Here is a 19,328-nt window from a genome sequence, read left to right on the forward strand (position 1 = left end):
AGAAATGAAGAAGGAGAACAAGCTGATGGCAGATAAAGGGACAAACTGTCCTTTTGGCTTTATCAGTTTATGTTTGAGCACATATTGAGAGGCTTGAAAATCATGCAGTTGCAGGGCTCAGGGAAGGAACTCACAGAAGCCATCCAATCTAGGTTTTTGATTTTGTTTTTGTTTTGTTTTTGCCACTATTGCTCCATTTAAATGTCAAATGTCCACACTTAAACATCAAGTTAAACATCAGGCATCAGGGGCACCTGGGTTGCTCAGTCGGTTAAGTGTCCAGCTCAGGTCATGATCTCACAGTTTTGAGTTCGAGTCCCACATGGGGCTCTGCACTGACTGCGTGGAATTCTTTCTCTCCCTCTCTCTCTCTCTCTCTCTCTCTCTCTCTGTCCCCTCCCGCTTGCTTGCGTATGCACGTGCACGCACACACACACACACACTCTCTCTCTCTCTCTCTCAAAATAAATAAACCTAAAAAACAAAACAAAACATCAAACATCAACACATAAGCATTGCATATGCCCAGTGTTTCACAAAGTCACTCATGAATTATCACCTTTGACTTCTGTCTGCTGCTCATCACTTTTTTTTCTTTCAGGATTTTATTTAAAATCAAGTTAGTTAACATACAGTTAACTTTATTTGCTTTCAGGAGTAGCATTTAGTGATTCATCACTTACTTACAACACCCAGTGCTCATCACAAGTACTCTCCCTAATCCCCATCATACATTTAGTCCATCCCCCCCCACCTTCCCTCCAGCAACCCTCAATTTGTTCTCTATAGTTAAGAGTTTTTTATGGTTTGCCTCCCTCTCTGTTTTTATCTTATTTTATTTTTCCTTCCTTTCCCCTGTGTTCAGCTGTTTTGTTTCTTAAATTCCACATATGAGTGAAATCATATGGTATTTGTCTTTCTCTGATTGACTTATTTTACTTAGCATAATAGAGTCTAGTTCCATCCATGTCCTTGCAGGTAGAAGCCATCCAGTTTAAACCAGTAAGGACTTATAGACTAGACATCCAGAAAGCTTATGACTTGCTCAGGTCACTTTGCTACATAAGGGTGGAGTGAGGACTAGAATTTAAATTTGCACTGCTTTGCCATAATACTAGTCTGCCTCTCATAAAGGTGTTGATTAAGAAGATGGATAACAGTAGTATCTGACAGTTGATGTTTTCATTTTAACAGAGCCACAGAAATGGGTCAGGTAGATAAGAAAGGAAGGAGAGAAGGAAAAGAAAAGAATAAGGAAAAAGAAGAGAAAAGAAAGAGAGAAGGAGGGAGACTACAATCTTCTCTGGAGGAGATATTAGTTTCTTTATCCAGTTGGCTGTGGGTTGGGTCATATTTGGCCAGTCTGGAACAGGGACCAACCTTTACTACAGTTTATAATGATACTTTATGTGTCATCATTTATTGCTTTCGTCCTCTCTATAATGGAAGCTTCACAAAGACTGGGACCCTATCTGTGGTTTTGTTTGTCTGTTTGTTTTGTTTTTATATCTCTGTTTTGGTAAATATAATGCCTGGGTAGATTGTTATAAAATATTTGTTAAAAGCACAGAGTTCCAGTGCGAGGATGAATTAACTGATTGTGTCAGAATTATCTGGGGAACTTGTTTAAAGTGATGGATCTCTGAGAAACTTAACAGAAACCCATGGGGGAGGGGAAGAAAAAAAAAAAAGAGGTTAGAGTGGGAGAGAGCCAAAGCATAGGAGACTGTTAAAAACTGAGAACAAACTGAGGGTTGATGGGGGGTGGGAGGGAGGGGAGGGTGGGTGATGGGTATTGAGGAGGGCACCTTTTGGGATGAGCACTGGGTGTTGTATGGAAACCAATTTGACAATAAATTTCATATATTGAAAAAAAAAATAAATAAATAATTAAAAAAAAAAAATAAAGTGATGGATCTGACCACCACTCTAGACCAATTGAATCAGAATCTCTAGAAGGGCCTTGAGAATAGCTGCCATCACAGTATGACCTGGCAGGGCCTGAGGCACACGGTTCAGGATGGCTTCTACCAAGGTCAGTAGTCTTCATGACTTTACCTCAGGAGAGTGACCCTCCCCTCTAATGCTACAGTGGAAAAATCTCATTCTGGGAACAAACAGGCATGGAGGTGGGGATGGATCATTGACTGTTGACCTTGAAAAGAACCTCACTTCTCTGTCTTCTCTCTTTTCTTAAAGCCTTGGTGATCAGTGGCCAGGAAGTGGGGGGTCGAAGGGCATGAATACCAGTTCTTCACACAGCCCCTCTCAGCTGTTTCGGGGAATAGTAACTGAGGAGGGATTGGCTGAGACCAAGGAAGTGGGAAGCTAAGACCCATTCCATAGCACATCAGTATTCCTAAACAACATAACAGGAGCCAAAAGGGGAAAAAAAAGTCTGTCATGTGGAAATGAGGGGTACTCTGAAAGGGTTAGTGGGTACAGAGAAAAGGATATATTTGAGAAACGAAAAGATTATGTATATTATATAATCCATGCCCACTGCCTTGATTTATCTTGTTTAAGCCCTGAAGATCCCCCTTTGCCAAAAAACTGTTCACCATCAGATATGTTTCTGAACACTTACAGCAGGTGTCAATTTTGCAGTCTTTCCATTTGGGAGTAGGCTGAGGGAAAGTTTCAGATTTCCTCTTTAATCTCCATCATCTCTGTATCTATTCTCCTGTGATATCATTACCTACTTTAATCCTTAAGAAGCACTTAGCCAATTTCAACCTGAGACATCATTATATTTCCTGTGGGGTTAATGGAATTGGTGTGGAATTACTAAGGTGCTGCTCTATGGGAATCTTGAAGCATTTTTAAGTGTGGTGTAGGGTCTAGGGAAGTCCCTGATTCACAAGGAGAAGTATTTTATATAGAGAGCATGCAGTTCAAGAAGACAGCTTATTAGCTCCGAAGAACCTAGGCATCTTCAGGAAACACTCAGCTTTTTAGGTTTGCAAGATAGACAGAAGGGTCTTGTTTGATTGTCCCTGTGCCAGATTTTTGTTGCTTCCCTGTGGGAGAAAATGCAACAAGTTTGTACCGTAGGTCAGCACCAAACTGGAATCTCCAGCCCTAGTCGCAGTGCTTTTTGGTCATCCTCTCTGCTTCTGCCAAACAGTAAGGAGGAGGCCACAAGACATTGGTAACTGGGTCCTTCACAAATGGGTCTTTATTTTAAATATGATCTGGGTCCCAAGTATAGCTTTTGGCACTTCTGTCCTGCAGAGTTTGGATCCAAGCCCCTGAGACCACTCTCACATTCACAGTGGCATCCCGCCTTCCTTATTCTCAGAAGACAAACCTTACCTGCATCTGCAGTGAGATCAGTGTCACCCACTTTATCCCTTTGTTACCTTCTGACAGGTGAAACAGCTCACATCACACCCTACTTTTCAAAATAGAATGTTCTCCTCTATGCATGCATCTTTTCTTTTCTTCCTGTCTCAGAGCAAGAAATGATAGGTTGCCTTTTGAAGGCAGGGTGTATGTGCTTTCTGGGCTCCTGGCATCATGCCTTTTGGTCATTTGTACTCTTTTGCATCTTTTAGTGTCTCTCTTTTCACTAGATTCTTTACTCTTCCACAAATATGGATAAGTCTATCTTTTTTATAACAAACAAAAAGAACACAAAAACTTTCATTGGTCTTGCTGTTGATTTAGACTATCTCTCATTAAATCACCAGGCGAGCCCTTGTCATCCATCCATTTAAGTGTCCACCTGTCCATTCATCCATCCAGTGAACATTTATCTGTGTATCCATCCAACATTAACTGAGTGCTTACTGTGACCTTATTATACACATTAGATAACTGAGCCCCAGAGAATCAAGAGAACCAAACAAAGTCACTTAACTTGCCATCATAAAGTGTATTTACGTTTTGAACTTTCAGCTAGATGGGAGGGCTACTTTTGATTTAAATGCCCAATTCAGTTGATGCTTTTTAGTTCTCATCTTACTTGATCTGTAAAATCTTTGGGGTGAAGCATGAGTTGGGAAAAAGCACTAGAGGGATTATATCTTTGAGACTATGAAATGGTAAATTTATATTTTAATTTTATAGTTATCAGATTAAAACCAGTTTTATTCCACTGTGACAAGCCCACTAAGCTTAAGCTTAAGCCCACTAATTTTACAATCTAAATTTGTTTATAAGGGCTCTGCTATTTACATTGTAGATTATGCACCAGAGAGAAGTATTCAAAGTGACACCAGATATGTGTGTGTTAAATAACACCATCTGCCCATTTGGATCTGTGCAGCTATTTAAAAATACTGTGGGGTGCTGGCCCAAAGCCTGTCATGTTTTGGGATAAGGGGCAGATTATTATGCTAGCCCCAGATTAGAAGACTTGGTTTGAAGTTCATGGCTGCAAGTCCTTTCCTACTTCTTTTTACTAGTTGTTCCTTGAATACATATTAGAGTCTCTGCCCTAGGGTACTAGGCACTCTAATATGGTATAAAGAAAGATCGTGATAGGTAAGAAGCCATCTACTGCTGTGATACAACAGACCTGAGCAGACCCTCTTTTTCTCTCCAAACAGCTGCATGAATAACCCAGTCTTTACTGAGATCTGTTATTCCTGCATTAGAAATACTGGGTGGAAGGTCTGTCTCCTATTATAATGGAAATACCTCACCAATATGAATCACTTATACCTTAGGATGACTGTCCTGTTTGATAGACTACTTCTGTATTGATTCTAATAGCTAAGAAAGCAAAGGGACAGTAGAGTCAGAGGCATTGGGAAATTAAGATTTGGAAAGGGAAATGATTAGGCTACATCTGTGTTTCGATGCGCACTAGAGTTAGAAAAAGGTGTCTTGTTACAGGGCCCTGGTGAGATTAGGGGTACAGAGCTGGGGCTTCAGTCTAAACAGCTACTTAATTTGCTGTGTGACTTTGGTCATTCCTCATTCTTCATCTGTAAATAGAGACTGTACATGATCCTTTAGGGTCCCTTTTAGTACTGACATTCTGTGATTCTCCTGGAGAAACTGAAAAATCTAGAGTTCCAAGGTTTTTTTTTTTTTTTTTTTTTTTTTGTCTTGTTTTTGTGATGGGTATGGGCTATGTCAGGAGCAACCTGTGAGAAGCATTGTGATCTGTGGCATGGACTGGTAGTATCAGTGGCCACATCTGCATTATGTAACCCTGGAGCACAGCCTGTGCCTGGTGTGGAGCACTTCCTGCTATGTGACTGAATCAATGAACTAAGGCCTGGCAAGTGCCCAGGCAGCATAATATAGAAAGCAGAGCAAAGGCTTAGGGCAACGAAAGCTCTCCCCCACAGTGACTGAGAGCCATTGCCAGTTCTGTGCCCAGTGTTCTGGGTCCTTTGGAGCTTGTCTTCTCTTCTAATAAAGGCAAAGCCACGAATCTCTTGAGGGCTTTGTCTGGGGGTCAGGACTGAATGGTGAACAGTACCCTTTTTCACAATGATTTCTAGGGCTTTCAGCCAACAACTTAGCAACAGAAAAGAAGATGCTGTACTAGCCTGAATCACAGATAAGTGAAAGAGGAGTACACCAGCATGTCAGGTATGCTGTGCGTGGGAGGCATGTACATCATCAATATAATAAATGGTAGCTTTGCTATTACTTTTGAGAACCACACATGCAACGGGCGCTGAGCTAGTTTCTTTTACATGGGGTTTGAAACTAGGTGTTTTACCTGGGTGTAAAAATTGAGGAACCTTGAGAATGAATAATGAATATGATTTCCACTTTATAATAGAAGAAACTGATGTTCAAATAGATAAAATAACTTGCCTAAGGTTACAAACTCCCTGGACTCATGGTTTGTAAATTTACTATTCTTGAACTTTCTTCCTTCGTTAAGCAAGATCTCTTATTGCTAGCATTCCAAGTGTTATAGACTAGTCCTGTCCCTTCTTAGTTTTCATATCATAGTCTCCCCTGTCTGCCAGGTGAAATTACTTGAATGTCTGCACATGTGAAAATTCACATAGTCAGATGGGTAACTTTTTGGAATTAAATTAAACTCATGTTCTAGAATTGGAAACATTTGGTTTGACTGATAGCTCCTTCTGATAATTTGTAGGTATTTTTTCTGCCTTAAAAGAGTGTGTGTGTGTGTGTGTGTGTGTGTGTGTGTGTGTGTGTGTGTGTTTAGTAGAGCAAATGAAAGACAACACTGATTTTTAAATAATAGCCCATTCCAGAGTCGATAACAAAATCTTGTTCTTATGAAATAAGTAAGGATAAAGGTGATTAATTCTATGTTAGTTCCACATTCTGCATTATAAGACTATGGTATAGTTAACCCTGTGAGACTCTGGATATAGCTGATTCTTAAATTTCTTCTGTGTGATGATTTGCGGCTGCTTAAGGCACAAATCCCAAATCAGACAGGGAGGAGAGGAAAAGATGTGGGAGAGAGCAGCTTTGAATCATGGTGGGAGTGTTCACTGGAGGGACCAAGGGGCAGGGAAGCAGGCTTGGGGGGTGTCACTTGCTTTCCCAGTGCTTATAAGTCCTGATTGCAGCCTAGTCATATGAGTGTTGTTGCTTCTTTCCTTTTATTAATGAAAATTATTTCTTTTCTCCTTTGCAATTCATGGTATGTAATAATTGGTAAGCTGGTGAACTAGGAAACATTAATAGTGTTCAACAGATGCTTGTGCTTGTAAAGCACTTCTTAGCAAGTGGGACATTGCAGAGTATCTCAGTAATTGAGTACCACCCATACAAGAAGTGGGATGCCTTTCATTCCTTCTGTAAAACCAGCATTTCTCTAAGGAAATACTTATTTTTAAAATACAAATAAAGTTTTGCTATCAAAATTTTTATGCAGGTATGGCTTTATCAGAATGTAAGGTGCCAAGAATTGGAATATTTCAACCGTATATCTAAAACTTGCTTATTTGTATACATTTCTGGAGTTGTCTTTAGCTATGATGATTTTGTTATTAGAATTTCTGTAAATTTGGAGGAAAATAATATTGAGCAGCTCTTAACAGTCTTCTTTTATCCATGATTGTAGTTATAGATTTTCCTTGAAAGCCATTATTAAGTGGAGAAAACTACATTGAGAATTTAAAATGTAATTGGTGTTTTAATTTTATTAAACTTTAATGTTTAGAATAAATTAAGCAAAATTCTTGGAATAAAAAATTAAGTATTTAAGGTGGATGTAATTTGTAAATACAGCAAATATGTGTTCAGAAATCATGGACAGTAACAAGGACCATAATCACGTTTATTATTTTTCTATCCTAGATATTTGAATGGTGGTATTTTCGCAAGTATGGAACATCATTCATTGAACAAGTGTCAGTAAGCCACTTGCGCCCCCTCCTGGGAGGGGTTGACAACAACTCCTCCAACAATTCTAACTCCAGTAATGGGGACTCAGATTCCAACAGGCAAAGTGTCTCAGGTATGGAAAGTCCTTCGGTTTGAACATTATTTGCTTATTTTTACTAAATTATTATGACTATAAGACAGTATAATGCTGTTATTTAAATATGAGACTCTAGAGAAAAATGCAGTTTATTTTCCCAAGGAGTTGACAGCATCTACCAGAGAAGTAGAATATAAGCATCACAGGGAAAGGAAATATTTATTTTGTTTAGCTTTCTTTACCTTTTCTCCAATTTGATTTAGCTAAGGATCATTCATTTAGGTCAGTGTTCCCAGCCTGGGTCTCCAGCCTCCTTGTCCCTAGTTTCTCAACCCTTACTGAATGTGTCCATTCTGTCCCATGCTAATTGCAGCTTATGTGATCACATCACTCCTTTGCTTAAAAGGCTTCCTCAGTTCCCATTATACTGAAGAGAAAGCCTAGATTCCAGATTCCTTAGCATAGCATAAATAGCATATGCTGCTTTCAACCTATCTTGCCAGCACTGGCTTCAGTCACAATCCTGTCCCTCTCATTTTTTCTTTCTTTTTTTTTTTTTAATTAATTTATTTATTTTGAAAGAGACAGAGAGAGATCATGAACAGGGGAAGGAGAGAGAGAGATGGAGAGAGAGAATCCCAAGCAGACTCCACTCTTAGCACGGAGCCCGACATGGGGTTTAACATGGGGCTTGATCTCACAACCATGAGATCGTGACCCAAGCCGTTATCAAGAGTCCGACCCTTAACCAGTTGAGCCACCTAGGTTCCCCTCCTTTTCATTTCTTGAACATGCCATGTTTTCTCATGACTCTTTCCCTAAAAGTCTATCTCCCTCTCTCACGTGTTTGCCTGACTTTTGTAACCCAGCTCCAGTTACCTCCTGGGAAGCCTTCTCTGATGGGTTGTACAATATCTCTCCACCTTCACTGACTTGTAATATTTTTATCTTTAGCAAAATTTATCAAATTGCACTATAATGTTTTAGCTTACTGCTTTATTGCAGATTTTTTAGCACTTTGCACAGTGTCTGCCCCATCACTGAAGCTCAGTGAATGAACAAATGAGTACATTCAAGGCCTGTAATTTCTCCATTCACAAAAGAAGAAGGAAGAATAGGATTTCCTAGCTTGGTCTCTTTATTAGCTTAGTAAACATTTCCTAAGTCCCTAATATGAACCTGGCCTTGTATAGGTTCTGATGAGTATTAGTGATTTTTAGAAAAGCCAAAGTTCTTGCCTTCATGGAACTCTTGTCTACTGAAGGAGACACAGTGGTAAGTGCTCTGATTACATGAGGGGAGCATACAATGCTGTGGAGAAAAAAAGAGGGGTTCCTGACCAAAACTTGGAGAAGAAGTTTGCTTTTTGAAGGGGAGCGTACCGGTTCTGATACTTGAAGGATGAAGAGGAGGAAGAAATTAAAGAACATTAGATTAGATCTTTTTTTTTTTCATTCTCCTAGAGTAACTCAGTCCACATTTCATAACTCAGTCCACCTGTCTAGCCAGGTGACAATCATCAAGGAACATTGCACATATATTTTATTTCTGGTGTTGATCCAGTGCCCTTTCAATAGACCCTTTGCCAGCCAGCTGTGAGTGGCAGTGGGCACCACCAGGTACACGTTGGTTTCATCCTAAAGGGTACATGTGTGAGAGATGGCACCACTCAGGTAGCAAAATTGTCTGGGACTTTGTCAACGTACCTACTTTGTGAAAGAAACAGAAAGAGAGCTGAGCCAAGTGAAACGGTAACCACCACTGTAACAAGTGTGGTGCATTATTGTAATGGAGGGTCATAGTCACTTAGTCATCATCACATCAACAGTTGTGGATAACTGCCGTCACTTTGCATCTGCCGTGAGAACCCAACAGATTAAATGTGCTCTGGTCTGATTAGAGTTACTATAGTCTTGGAATGGTATAAAACGTAGCAAATTAACAGATTGGAAGTGGAAAGCAGCCTCGTTTGAAGCCATTCTTCATTGTGAATACATTTTTATTTTCGTTAAAATTCTCTCTCTCCCAAATTTAAGTTTCTTGGCATCATTTCTTAGAGTTTACACTCTTCTTACTGTCACTATAATTTTGCTGTCTCTCTGTGGATGCCTTGAAGTAAGCCTTATGTATTTTTTTTTATTTAAAAAAAATTTTTTTTTTAACGTTTATTTATTTTTGAGACAGAGAGAGACAGAGCATGAATGGGGGAGGGGCAGAGAGAGAGGGAGACACAGAATCGGAAACAGGCTCCAGGCTCTGAGCAGTCAGCACAGAGCCTGACGCGGGGCTCGAACTCACGGACCGCGAGATTGTGACCCGGGCCGAAGTCGGACGCTTAACCGACTGAGCCACCCAGGCGCCCCAAGCCTTATGTATTATATAAGTCTTGATGGTATTCTTAGTGCTTTCATAGCAGTTTTTAGAGGAAGCACCTAAGCCCTTTATAAAAACATATTGAAAAATAATAATCATGATGGGGCGCCTGAATGACTCAGTCGGTTAAGTATCCGACTTCACCTCAGGTCATGATCTCACAGGTCGTGAGTTCGAGCCCCATGTCAGGCTCTCTGCTGACAGCTCAGCCTGGAGCTTGCTTTGAGTTCTATGTCTCCATGTCTCTGTCCCTCCCCACTCACACTCTGCCTCTCTCTCTGTCTCAAAAATAAATAAACATTAAAAAACATTTTTTTTAAATCATGGAAATTCTCGGTTTTATTTGTACTGTGTTTTTACGTGGCTAAGATTGAGTTTTTGACTATTTTTAATTCAATTCCAGTAGTATTTGCTGAATATCTACCATGCATGCAATATTTCTATTCATTTCCTCTATAATAGATACAGCATTTATGATCTGATCTCATAACAATGTTTAAATAGTTACATTTAGAAAAGTGGAAATTACCTTGCCTAAGTATATTTGGGCTCTGTCTGCCCACTTCTCCTTGACATTTTAGCTAAAATTTGGCTAACTCAGCTCAACAAACATGCATGCTGGTATGGAAGTATCAGATATAGTGGGACTGATACTATTTTCCAATTCTCTTTTCCTCTGGTGATTTTTATTTTTGGATAAGAAAAATATTATTAAAGTACATTGTCTGTGTTTATCTCTATTCTTAGTCACTTTCTATTTCATAGTCTTGTTTCAACTAAGTAAAGGAAAAAGAAAGTCCAAAACAGAGGGTAATCAATAATACATTTTCTTAAAATAAGGAATTTGTTTAAAAATCCTATCCCTTAATAATAACAAGATGGCTGCTGCCTTAATAATGAATAGGTGAATCTTTTGATTTTATTGGATCATGACAAGACAACTCTTTGCTGAATCTTACAAGAAATACAACATGGCTGACAAAGTCCCATGGATATTGGCAAAGGCAGTTTAATTGCTTATTTGAGAAAAATCATTGTAAAAGCTAAAAATAAACTGAAAATACCAGTGATAAACATTGGTCTATATTAAGACTCATAGTGTATATTATACACTATGTATATACATACATACATACATACATACATACATAGTGTATGTAATATACATAGTGTATATTAAGACTCATAGCTTTTTTCTTAAAGAATCGTTTGTTTTGGTTAAAAGCTAAAAGACCTGGCCTACTTAAGAATGGTTTGGAGTGGGAGAGGTGGGGGGGAGAGGGTGAGAGGGTTATGATTGTTACAGGGCAGGCTATTTATATCTTATTTAACTTTGTATCTGTACAAAGTGGCCTGAGTGCAGACTCTTTTAAAATTTGTAGTTATCTTTATCTGTGGGTCAGAGAAAAAATGTAGTTAATTATATAACTTCTTAATGTAGCCAAATTATAGGTTGTTTGGCTTAGGTTAACATTTATGAATATTTCACTTATTTCTCTTTATTTGGGAGCTAACCTGCCATTTTTCTTGATAAACCCTGCTGATGTATTTCCCACATCACTATGTTTCTCAGTGCCATTTCTTAATTCAACTCAGCTTATGATCCGATGATAGTTAAGGACTTAAAGTGTGACTAACTTCTCCCTGTCTTAAGGGGTGTAGGTTCTCAAGGACTGGTAACATTTTGAATTTAGGTTCATGGGAACATCTGTTTGATAATTTGCCCTGTTCTTGAGTACGGTGCCATAAAGACAAAGGTTTGCAGCATTCACCTTCAAGATATTTAGAAAAATTCAAGGTGCTTCATCACATGAGAAGTATCCTTGCCAAAGTCAAGTTTAAATTCTCTGAGGGGCTTTAGTATCCTCTTGCACAGAGCTGTATCTTTAGACAAACTCTGGTTATAGTTGCTTGCCTTCCTATCTAAAATCATTTCATTTTAATCTCATTTAATCTTAATATATATCTTATATATGTACATAATATGTATGTGTCATATATGTATCTTTATTGTAAAACTTTTTATAAGATTTTACTTGGAATTCTAAATTAAAATTCATTACATTGCTAGAGGCAGTTCAAGCAATGATTAAATCCAGGTAATAAATTAAAGAAAAACAATGGAGATGAAGAAACTCAGGTAGAGTGCAAAGATATCCTGAGACCTTCATAGATCTTCAAATTTTCATAACACCAGAGCAAATAATTCTCCTTATAGAAAGCCATATAATTCTAATAATAATACCTCCACTCTTAGTGCCTACTTTCCACTTTACATTATTATCTCATTCAATCCTCACTATAGCCCTGTGAGGCAGATACTATTATTATCTCCATTTTATGGTTGAAGAAGCTGACATACAGGCAAGTTAAGTCATCTGCCCAAGGTCACAGGGCTGGCAACCTAGGTGGTCTCACTTCACAGTCCAAAGTCTCAAGCACTTGGCTAAAAAGTTCAGTCTAGATCCTCTGTGAGGTCTATAAAGTCAATACGAATGTAATTACTGAAGCATTAAAATAAGTAAATTCATTAAAAACCTGTACTGTGGTACATGACATGATTTCAGAAGTGACATTAGCCAGATTTGCTTAGAAAAATCTCAGTGGCAGGATTGCTGATGGTTGAGAGCTCAGGCTCTGGGGTCAGACAGATGTGGCCCTCATCTCAGCTCCATCACTTACAATGTGTGACCTTGGGCAAGTTGCTTAACCTTCCTTGGTATCTTAATTTGCGTATGTGGGAATAACAACAGTATCTACTTCACAAAGTAGTTTGAGGAGTCAATGAGGTCATGTAGAAATAACGAGTCAGAGGACAGCCATCTGTCAGTGTCCTCCAGATGAACTGAATATGAATGATGAATTCCCCATCTATGAATATGATGGGGAAGATGGCTCAGTCTCTGGAGATATGGCTGTGGGTTCAGGGAGGTTTACTCCTTAGCTCAGTGACTCACTTTTATGCCCAGGCCTTTCAGTGCTTGCATTTCAAATATATCCCTGGCAAAATCGCAAATTGCCACGTGCAGGACCTTTGGCATTGCTCTTTAGTCGTCTCAATTAGAGAAAACTCAGTTTGTCCTTGCCATGTCTATGCAGGTGTTGAGAATGATTCTCTTAGCCAACGCTTATTATATCTTTTAAAATATTTTGCCACTCACATTTGTGTTGTAGTATAGATTTGATCTCTATTTGAATGGTGAAAATGCCTAAAACAGTTTTAGTCTGTGGTGAACATTTATTTAATAAATTTATTTCACAATTTCCACATTATTTGGTCAAGTTGATTGGCTTAAGTCAAAAATGATCAATGAGAAATGTATGAAGATACAATAAAGATTTAACCATTTTAGCAATACTTGAAGAAAATAGTACACTATCTTGAATAGAGCAGATCAATAAAAATGGCCTTGAAACTCATCATTATTTATACCATTTCTGATTCCATAGAATTAGAGACAATAACATATTTGTTGAGTTGAAAGCTACCTACATGTTACTTTGTGCCTTTATATTATTTTTTTCAAAATAATTATTTTAAAACTTATGAAAATAAAGCTTAATTACTTAAGCAAATGGATATTGTTACTGTTAAGGATTAAGATTAGCCTGTGTGATGTAGAAAACTGGGTATTCATTTCTGAGACATAGAAGCTAATAAATACATGGCAGAATCATATATCAGCTTGGGATTAATCTTGATTGCCATAATACATCTGATTAAACTTTATCTAGAGCCTTTTTCTGTTGTACTTTGGAAACTAAAATGTTTAAAAGTATTGCTAAAAAGTGCTTAACATTTCCCCAGAGGAGTTTTCAAAACTGTTTTGCTAGTGGAAAATTTAATTGATGAAGTCATAGGATTTTTGAAATATGATGTTGCAGGGTAACAAGTCTGTTGCATGTAGTAGGTGGTTGTTGGGCAGTCTGGACACCGGCCCTTAATCTAATTTGCTGTGAGCCATGGGGAAATTATATAGCTTTTCTATGCTTTACTCTTCTGTAAAAAGGGCCTACTACACGCCGCTAACAATTGTAAGGAATATAGATGACTTGAGCTTTAAAACCTCTTAGAGAAAGGCTCAATGAAAATCAAGCTTATAGCAATGACAGAAGTTGTTGTTGCTACTGTTTATAATAATAATATTACCATCATTAGATTTTAGATTCTGGGAAGAGGTGGTAAGTTTTTAGTATAATAAATTTTCCTAGGTTATGAATTAATAATTTATATATTTGAAGGCCCTGGGAGTGGGGATTCTATATCTTTTTTTTAACTTTTAGAAAATAAAGATTTTCAGAGTTAAATAAGTTGGATGTAGAGTAATATTTTCTTCCATGTGAATAAAAGCCCCATGACTTCAGAGCCTCTTGGTTTTTCTGAGAATTAAGTTCTCTTTTTCTTTGAGGACTGTGACAAAGGGAAAGTCTGTGGTTCTGTCAGTACATTGTTCTTTCTGTAGAGCTTCTTCAGCTGTATGCCCTTTTTATTTTTCTCCCAAGGCCATAAGCTCCTCTTGTTCTGTAACCAAGGACCTGGCAAAGGGACTAGTGCATCATAGCCATTCTATTTATGTTTAAACCACACAGTCCTTTGACTGATGGGGTGAGCACTCTACAGGGGTAACTGAGTACAAAAGGCATGAAATAATGATCACTGAGATGGAAAGTTTTAGTAGGGAATTGTGAGAAGGAAGACTGAAGAAAAGATTGCAGCTTGATTTTAGAAGTCCTTGATGGCAGTAAGCATTACTTTCTGTGTTCTTTGTCTCCCACATAAAAACTTACATAACCATCCCATTATCACAAAGGGGGGGAATCTATTGTGCAGACTTGGGAATTAAACAAGTACTATTCCAATATATATATTGCTTCTCTTCCTCCTGAACTGCATTCTTGCATGCATGCTGAGGTCTGAACATTTCTGTCTGCATTTGTGGATAGAGACTCTTCTGTACTGCTACAGATGGAACCATAGGGAGTATGTTTATTGTACTGGGGCATATTTTTAATTGAGCTAGTAATATCAGCAAGTCCTTGATGGGGTCTCTGTCAACTTCTAGGGCTTCTAAAGGGCACTGAAATTGTTGATATTAACGGAGAATGCAACATTCCTTTTGGAGGTAAAATTTTAATTCTGATTTAAATAAAGAATTTATTTCCCAAAGACATGAATAAGATAAGAAACAGGACCTCATGTGGAAAAACCTTTATCCTCTGGATATCTGAGTTTAACTCTTGACTTAAATCTTCACATTCTAATACAGTTGGCATTTGTAACTTTTGTCGGTATCACGAAACCATCAAGCAGTCTGATATTTATGGGGTATGTGCTCTATAGTGATTCTAGGCTGAGAGAGTTTTTGTAGTAGTGATAAGATTATGAAACAGAGTAGCGAAGAAGAAATTAACATAGCTATGACCTAATTCCAGGTAAAACTTTGACATGTGTTCATATTTGACCTCTAGATCGCATATTTCTTTAAAAAATTATACCTGTTTTGCACCAATTTGAAGGAGACATAGCTAATGAAGGATATAACTAATGAAGACATTTCTTAGGTAGTTCTGTATCACATATTTTTTCCCGAAATATTTTACATCTGTTAGTTACTTAGATCCTCATTTCTAAGTTTCAGGGATACTTGAAGAAACAATAGGCCGTATGTATGACACTTAATGTCAACAGTGACTCTTTAAGAAGTTCAGTTCTGGAATAGAATCCATAAAAACATTTCAAAATGTTTGTAGCACCCCCTGCTGGCTATATTGTGGCACTTCCTAAACAAAGATTGCATCTTTAGTTTTGCTCAAAAATACTTTAGGTACATACACCATGTCTCTTTGCAGTTATTTTTATTTAGAAATAATTTCATTTATATCCAATATATAATAGTGTTGAAATTTTAACTGAAGGTATTTTGGTTTAAAATTTTTCAAATGAGTATTTGAACAATGCCAATATAATAATGTATTCACTGGAGAACAATTATTTGCCCGTAACCTTTTTACTAATATTTCAGATGAAATTCAGTGGGGGAGAGGCATCTCCCCAGATGTTCCTGTTTTACTGCAAAAAATGTCACCATGGGCAACCTCTGTACTATCTGTGTACATGTTTGTTATATGCTGAATACAAACCTTGCAATATTCATGAAGCTTTAATTGGACCGCTTTGGATCTTGAAAGACATCCTTTGAGGAAAGGGTGGGAGTGACGAGGACCTAAAAGTTAAAATAGCCTTAAGGGCAGAGATCGTATCATGGTTGTTTGGATCACCGGTGTGATTCTGTGATTTGAGCCATAATCTGGAGTTCATTAGTGACCCCTCCCAGGGTCTTTGCATCTGTAAGAAAAGTAATTATTTAAGAAAAGCATAATTTTCTAGTTAGTGCCATATGAAGTGACAGCTACAGAATTTCAGTTTCTCAGGAACAAAATTCAAAGATGCTGAATTAATTGAACAAAGATCATTTCCTAAATGGTGAGTTAAGCCAAGTGTCAGAAAATTTAGGGCTATCGTTTATAAACATTGTTCAAACTTTAGGCGGGCTCCAGCCCTAATTTAAAGATAAATTTATCTTCTTTAAATAAAAACATATCTTCCTGTTATGTGTACACCCTTCATTCACTATTTTAACAAAAATATATTGAGATTAGACACAGTGTTTCTATAGTGTTTTATCTTCTTCATTTTCATGCTGTATTGTAATAGATGGTTTACTTGTTTGTTTTCCCCATTGAGTGCTCAATGCTCATTGGATGGATGGATGGATAGATGGATGAGTGAGTGGGTGTGGAAGGATGGATGTTGCATGTAACAGGCATGAGGATAGAATCTTAATGAATCACCCTTTAATGCTCTTTTGATTTCTGCAATAATTGCTCACTTTTGTGTGTCCATGTCTTTGGGTGTGTTTTTTGGCCGATTACGCACACAGAGATGTTTTAAGTACTCTTAACTTATTCTATTTTTTAATAAAACATTATTCACTCAAAGAAATGTAGTATTCTGAATCAGTAGAAAGTCTTAATCATAGGCTGTTTAAAAAGAATTATAGCTTATTAGTCACACACTTATAAGACAGTCTTAAAAACTAATGATTGAACCAAGTCCTGTGGTTCTAAATTTCTGTGGTTTTTGTGGAAGAAAGATGTATAATCTATTAGTATATGCTAGAATTATAATATTACTATAATTATTAATCCATGTATCTGTATAAGTAAACAGTGTTATTGCTTTAAAACAATTTATTTTCATAGCATTTCTCTCTAAAATAATAACTTTATTCGTTTTCTTATCTCTGTTTTATGGCAGTGTAAAAAGTAATCTGGTGCTTTGTCACAAAATCAGTATTAACATAGACCCTAATTAAATAACTCCATATTATACTCTAGAGCTTAAGTTTAGCTTACAAGTATACCTTGTACCTGTAATTTCAGAAGTAAATTTATAGAATCTGTGTAGACCTTGTGAAATGACTATTGAAGTTATGAACTAGCTGATGTTGGCATATACCTTGATTTAGCAAATGAGGAAACTTTGGCCCAGAGAGATTAGGGAGAACTTTTCCAAAGTCCTGGTTCCTGAGCTTTGTTTCCTGATCAACCACTCAGAGTTTTTCCACATTGCTTCCCATGTAGAGGATGGAGAATAAAATTATCTTATCAAATGGCCAGGAAGGGTGTTTTGCTGAATTAATTAGCTTGTAGTGTGTCTGGACTCTGTGTAACATTTTCATATTTCTCTTTGTTGCAGAATGCAAAGTATGGCGAAATCCACTAAATTTATTTAGGGGCGCTGAATATAATCGGTAAGTGTTTTGACAGCTTGGGAAACAAATGGGTCTAGTTCAGAGAGTAAAGACAGCAGCAAATGTTTTTGCTGGTTCATTTAGGGGTCATTGTAACAGTCTGTGTAGTGCTTCTATTTTTTGATACAATCCTCAAATGTTTTGATTTTTCTGTTTTATAGTTATTTGGGGATTAGAATTGGGATGATGTACAAAAATGTGTAGTTTTTAGAAATTTTCTATTACACTTATTATTTTCATTATGCATTATACAATCAAAATATTTTGAAGCTTACCTAGAACATGGTTATAAAGATGTCATAGAAATTTTGTTGGAATTTAATTTTGCAAAGTAATTAGGCATTTCAGAATTTTCATGGCTTTTGGGAAATGCCTATTCATAAGAGTAATGAGGGAAACTTTTCATTAGCTAGTGCTAGTAAAATTTTTAGAGAAAAATATAGGGGAAAATGTTTACTTGTTTCCTGCTGATAGACCTCCTAAAGAGAGAACAGGATGATTAAAAAAACTTTTTTTCATTCGTTGGCAAAACTGTTTTGTACCCAGTTAATGTTTTATAGTTCAGTTTCCTATGCAGCTTAATATTTTGTAGGTCTTGCTTTCCAAGTGTCTGACCATCTATTTCCCCTTTACCAGGTATACTTGGGTGACAGGACGAGAGCCTCTGACTTACTATGACATGAATCTCTCTGCCCAGGACCACCAGACGTTCTTTACTTGTGACTCAGACCACCTGCGTCCTGCAGATGCAAGTATGGACACTCCTTTAGATAGTTGCTGAGTGGGAGGGCTTTTGATTTAAGTACTAAGGTTATTGCTTTTAGAATATCTGCTCTACACCCTCCCCCCCCCCCCCAGTGAATAAATTATTAAATTGGAGATTGGCTGGCAGAACCCAGAATTCTGGTACTTAATTAAAGGATTTATCATGATGAAGTATCAATGTAGAAATGAGTCTTCTTGTTATGATTTAAAATACTATTTAAAACATATATAGTAACATTGGATTTACATATTTCTTTTTTTATTTTTTAAATATTAAATATAATTTATTGTCAGATTGGTTTCCATGCAACACCCAGTGCTCATCCCTAAATGCTCTCTTCAGTGCCCATAAATCTGAAACGAAGCTAATTAAATCCTTGATTGAGGTAGAATGAAGGGTCATGTCTCTTCGATGATATTGTAGTTAGAAATTAAGATTTAGTGAATCCAAATGATAAATGAATATATTGTAGTGATTTGTATGCCTATTTATAGGTTCACTAGCAGTGAATGGGGTCATGGCCTTAGCTATTAGAATCCATATTTGTTTATCAACCTGGAAAGGGCTTTGTTTGGCATGCATTTCACTTGGTTTGAGATCTAAATAATCCTACTGACATTTTTTATATTGCCAAACTTAAATAGGTGAAAAAAAAATCTTTAAAAAGAGGAATGTGTACATGCACCTGAAAAGCTAACTTCAAAGATACATATTGATAAAACAAGTATGGAGATTGTTGCTCTTTTTAAAAAGGTACTGTTTATCGTGGTAGAATATCATAGTCCAATAAATATACCAGGCATTGAGCTTTGCACTGTATATACACAAACTGCTCTGGTATCTAGAAACCGTGTTTGCGGCAAACTTTGGGAACAGATACACATATTAAGCAAAAGACCAAACCACTTTTTTTTCTGATCCAACTCATAATTCTTCATATGGTTTTACAAAGTCCTAATACCCAGAGCCTATAGTGTTTGGGAAAATGAACAATAGAACT

At 37.2% G+C, this 19,328-nt stretch overlaps 1 protein-coding gene across 5 annotated transcripts in view; it reads left to right on the plus strand.

The window, feature by feature from the left end:
- Positions 1-19,328, plus strand: part of ST7 (suppression of tumorigenicity 7) — a 252,225-nt gene that overhangs the window by 134,823 nt on the left and 98,074 nt on the right. For all 5 annotated transcript variants that reach the window (XM_043589321.1, XM_043589323.1, XM_043589322.1 and 2 more), the window contains exons 3-5: positions 7,252-7,411; positions 17,508-17,562; positions 18,199-18,314. In XM_043589321.1, the coding sequence (XP_043445256.1) occupies positions 7,252-7,411; positions 17,508-17,562; positions 18,199-18,314 (331 nt within the window). The remainder of the gene's footprint in view (positions 1-7,251; positions 7,412-17,507; positions 17,563-18,198; positions 18,315-19,328) is intronic.

This window comes from Prionailurus bengalensis, chromosome A2 (assembly GCF_016509475.1).
Source record: "Prionailurus bengalensis isolate Pbe53 chromosome A2, Fcat_Pben_1.1_paternal_pri, whole genome shotgun sequence".
NCBI classification, from domain to species: Eukaryota; Metazoa; Chordata; class Mammalia; order Carnivora; family Felidae; genus Prionailurus; species Prionailurus bengalensis.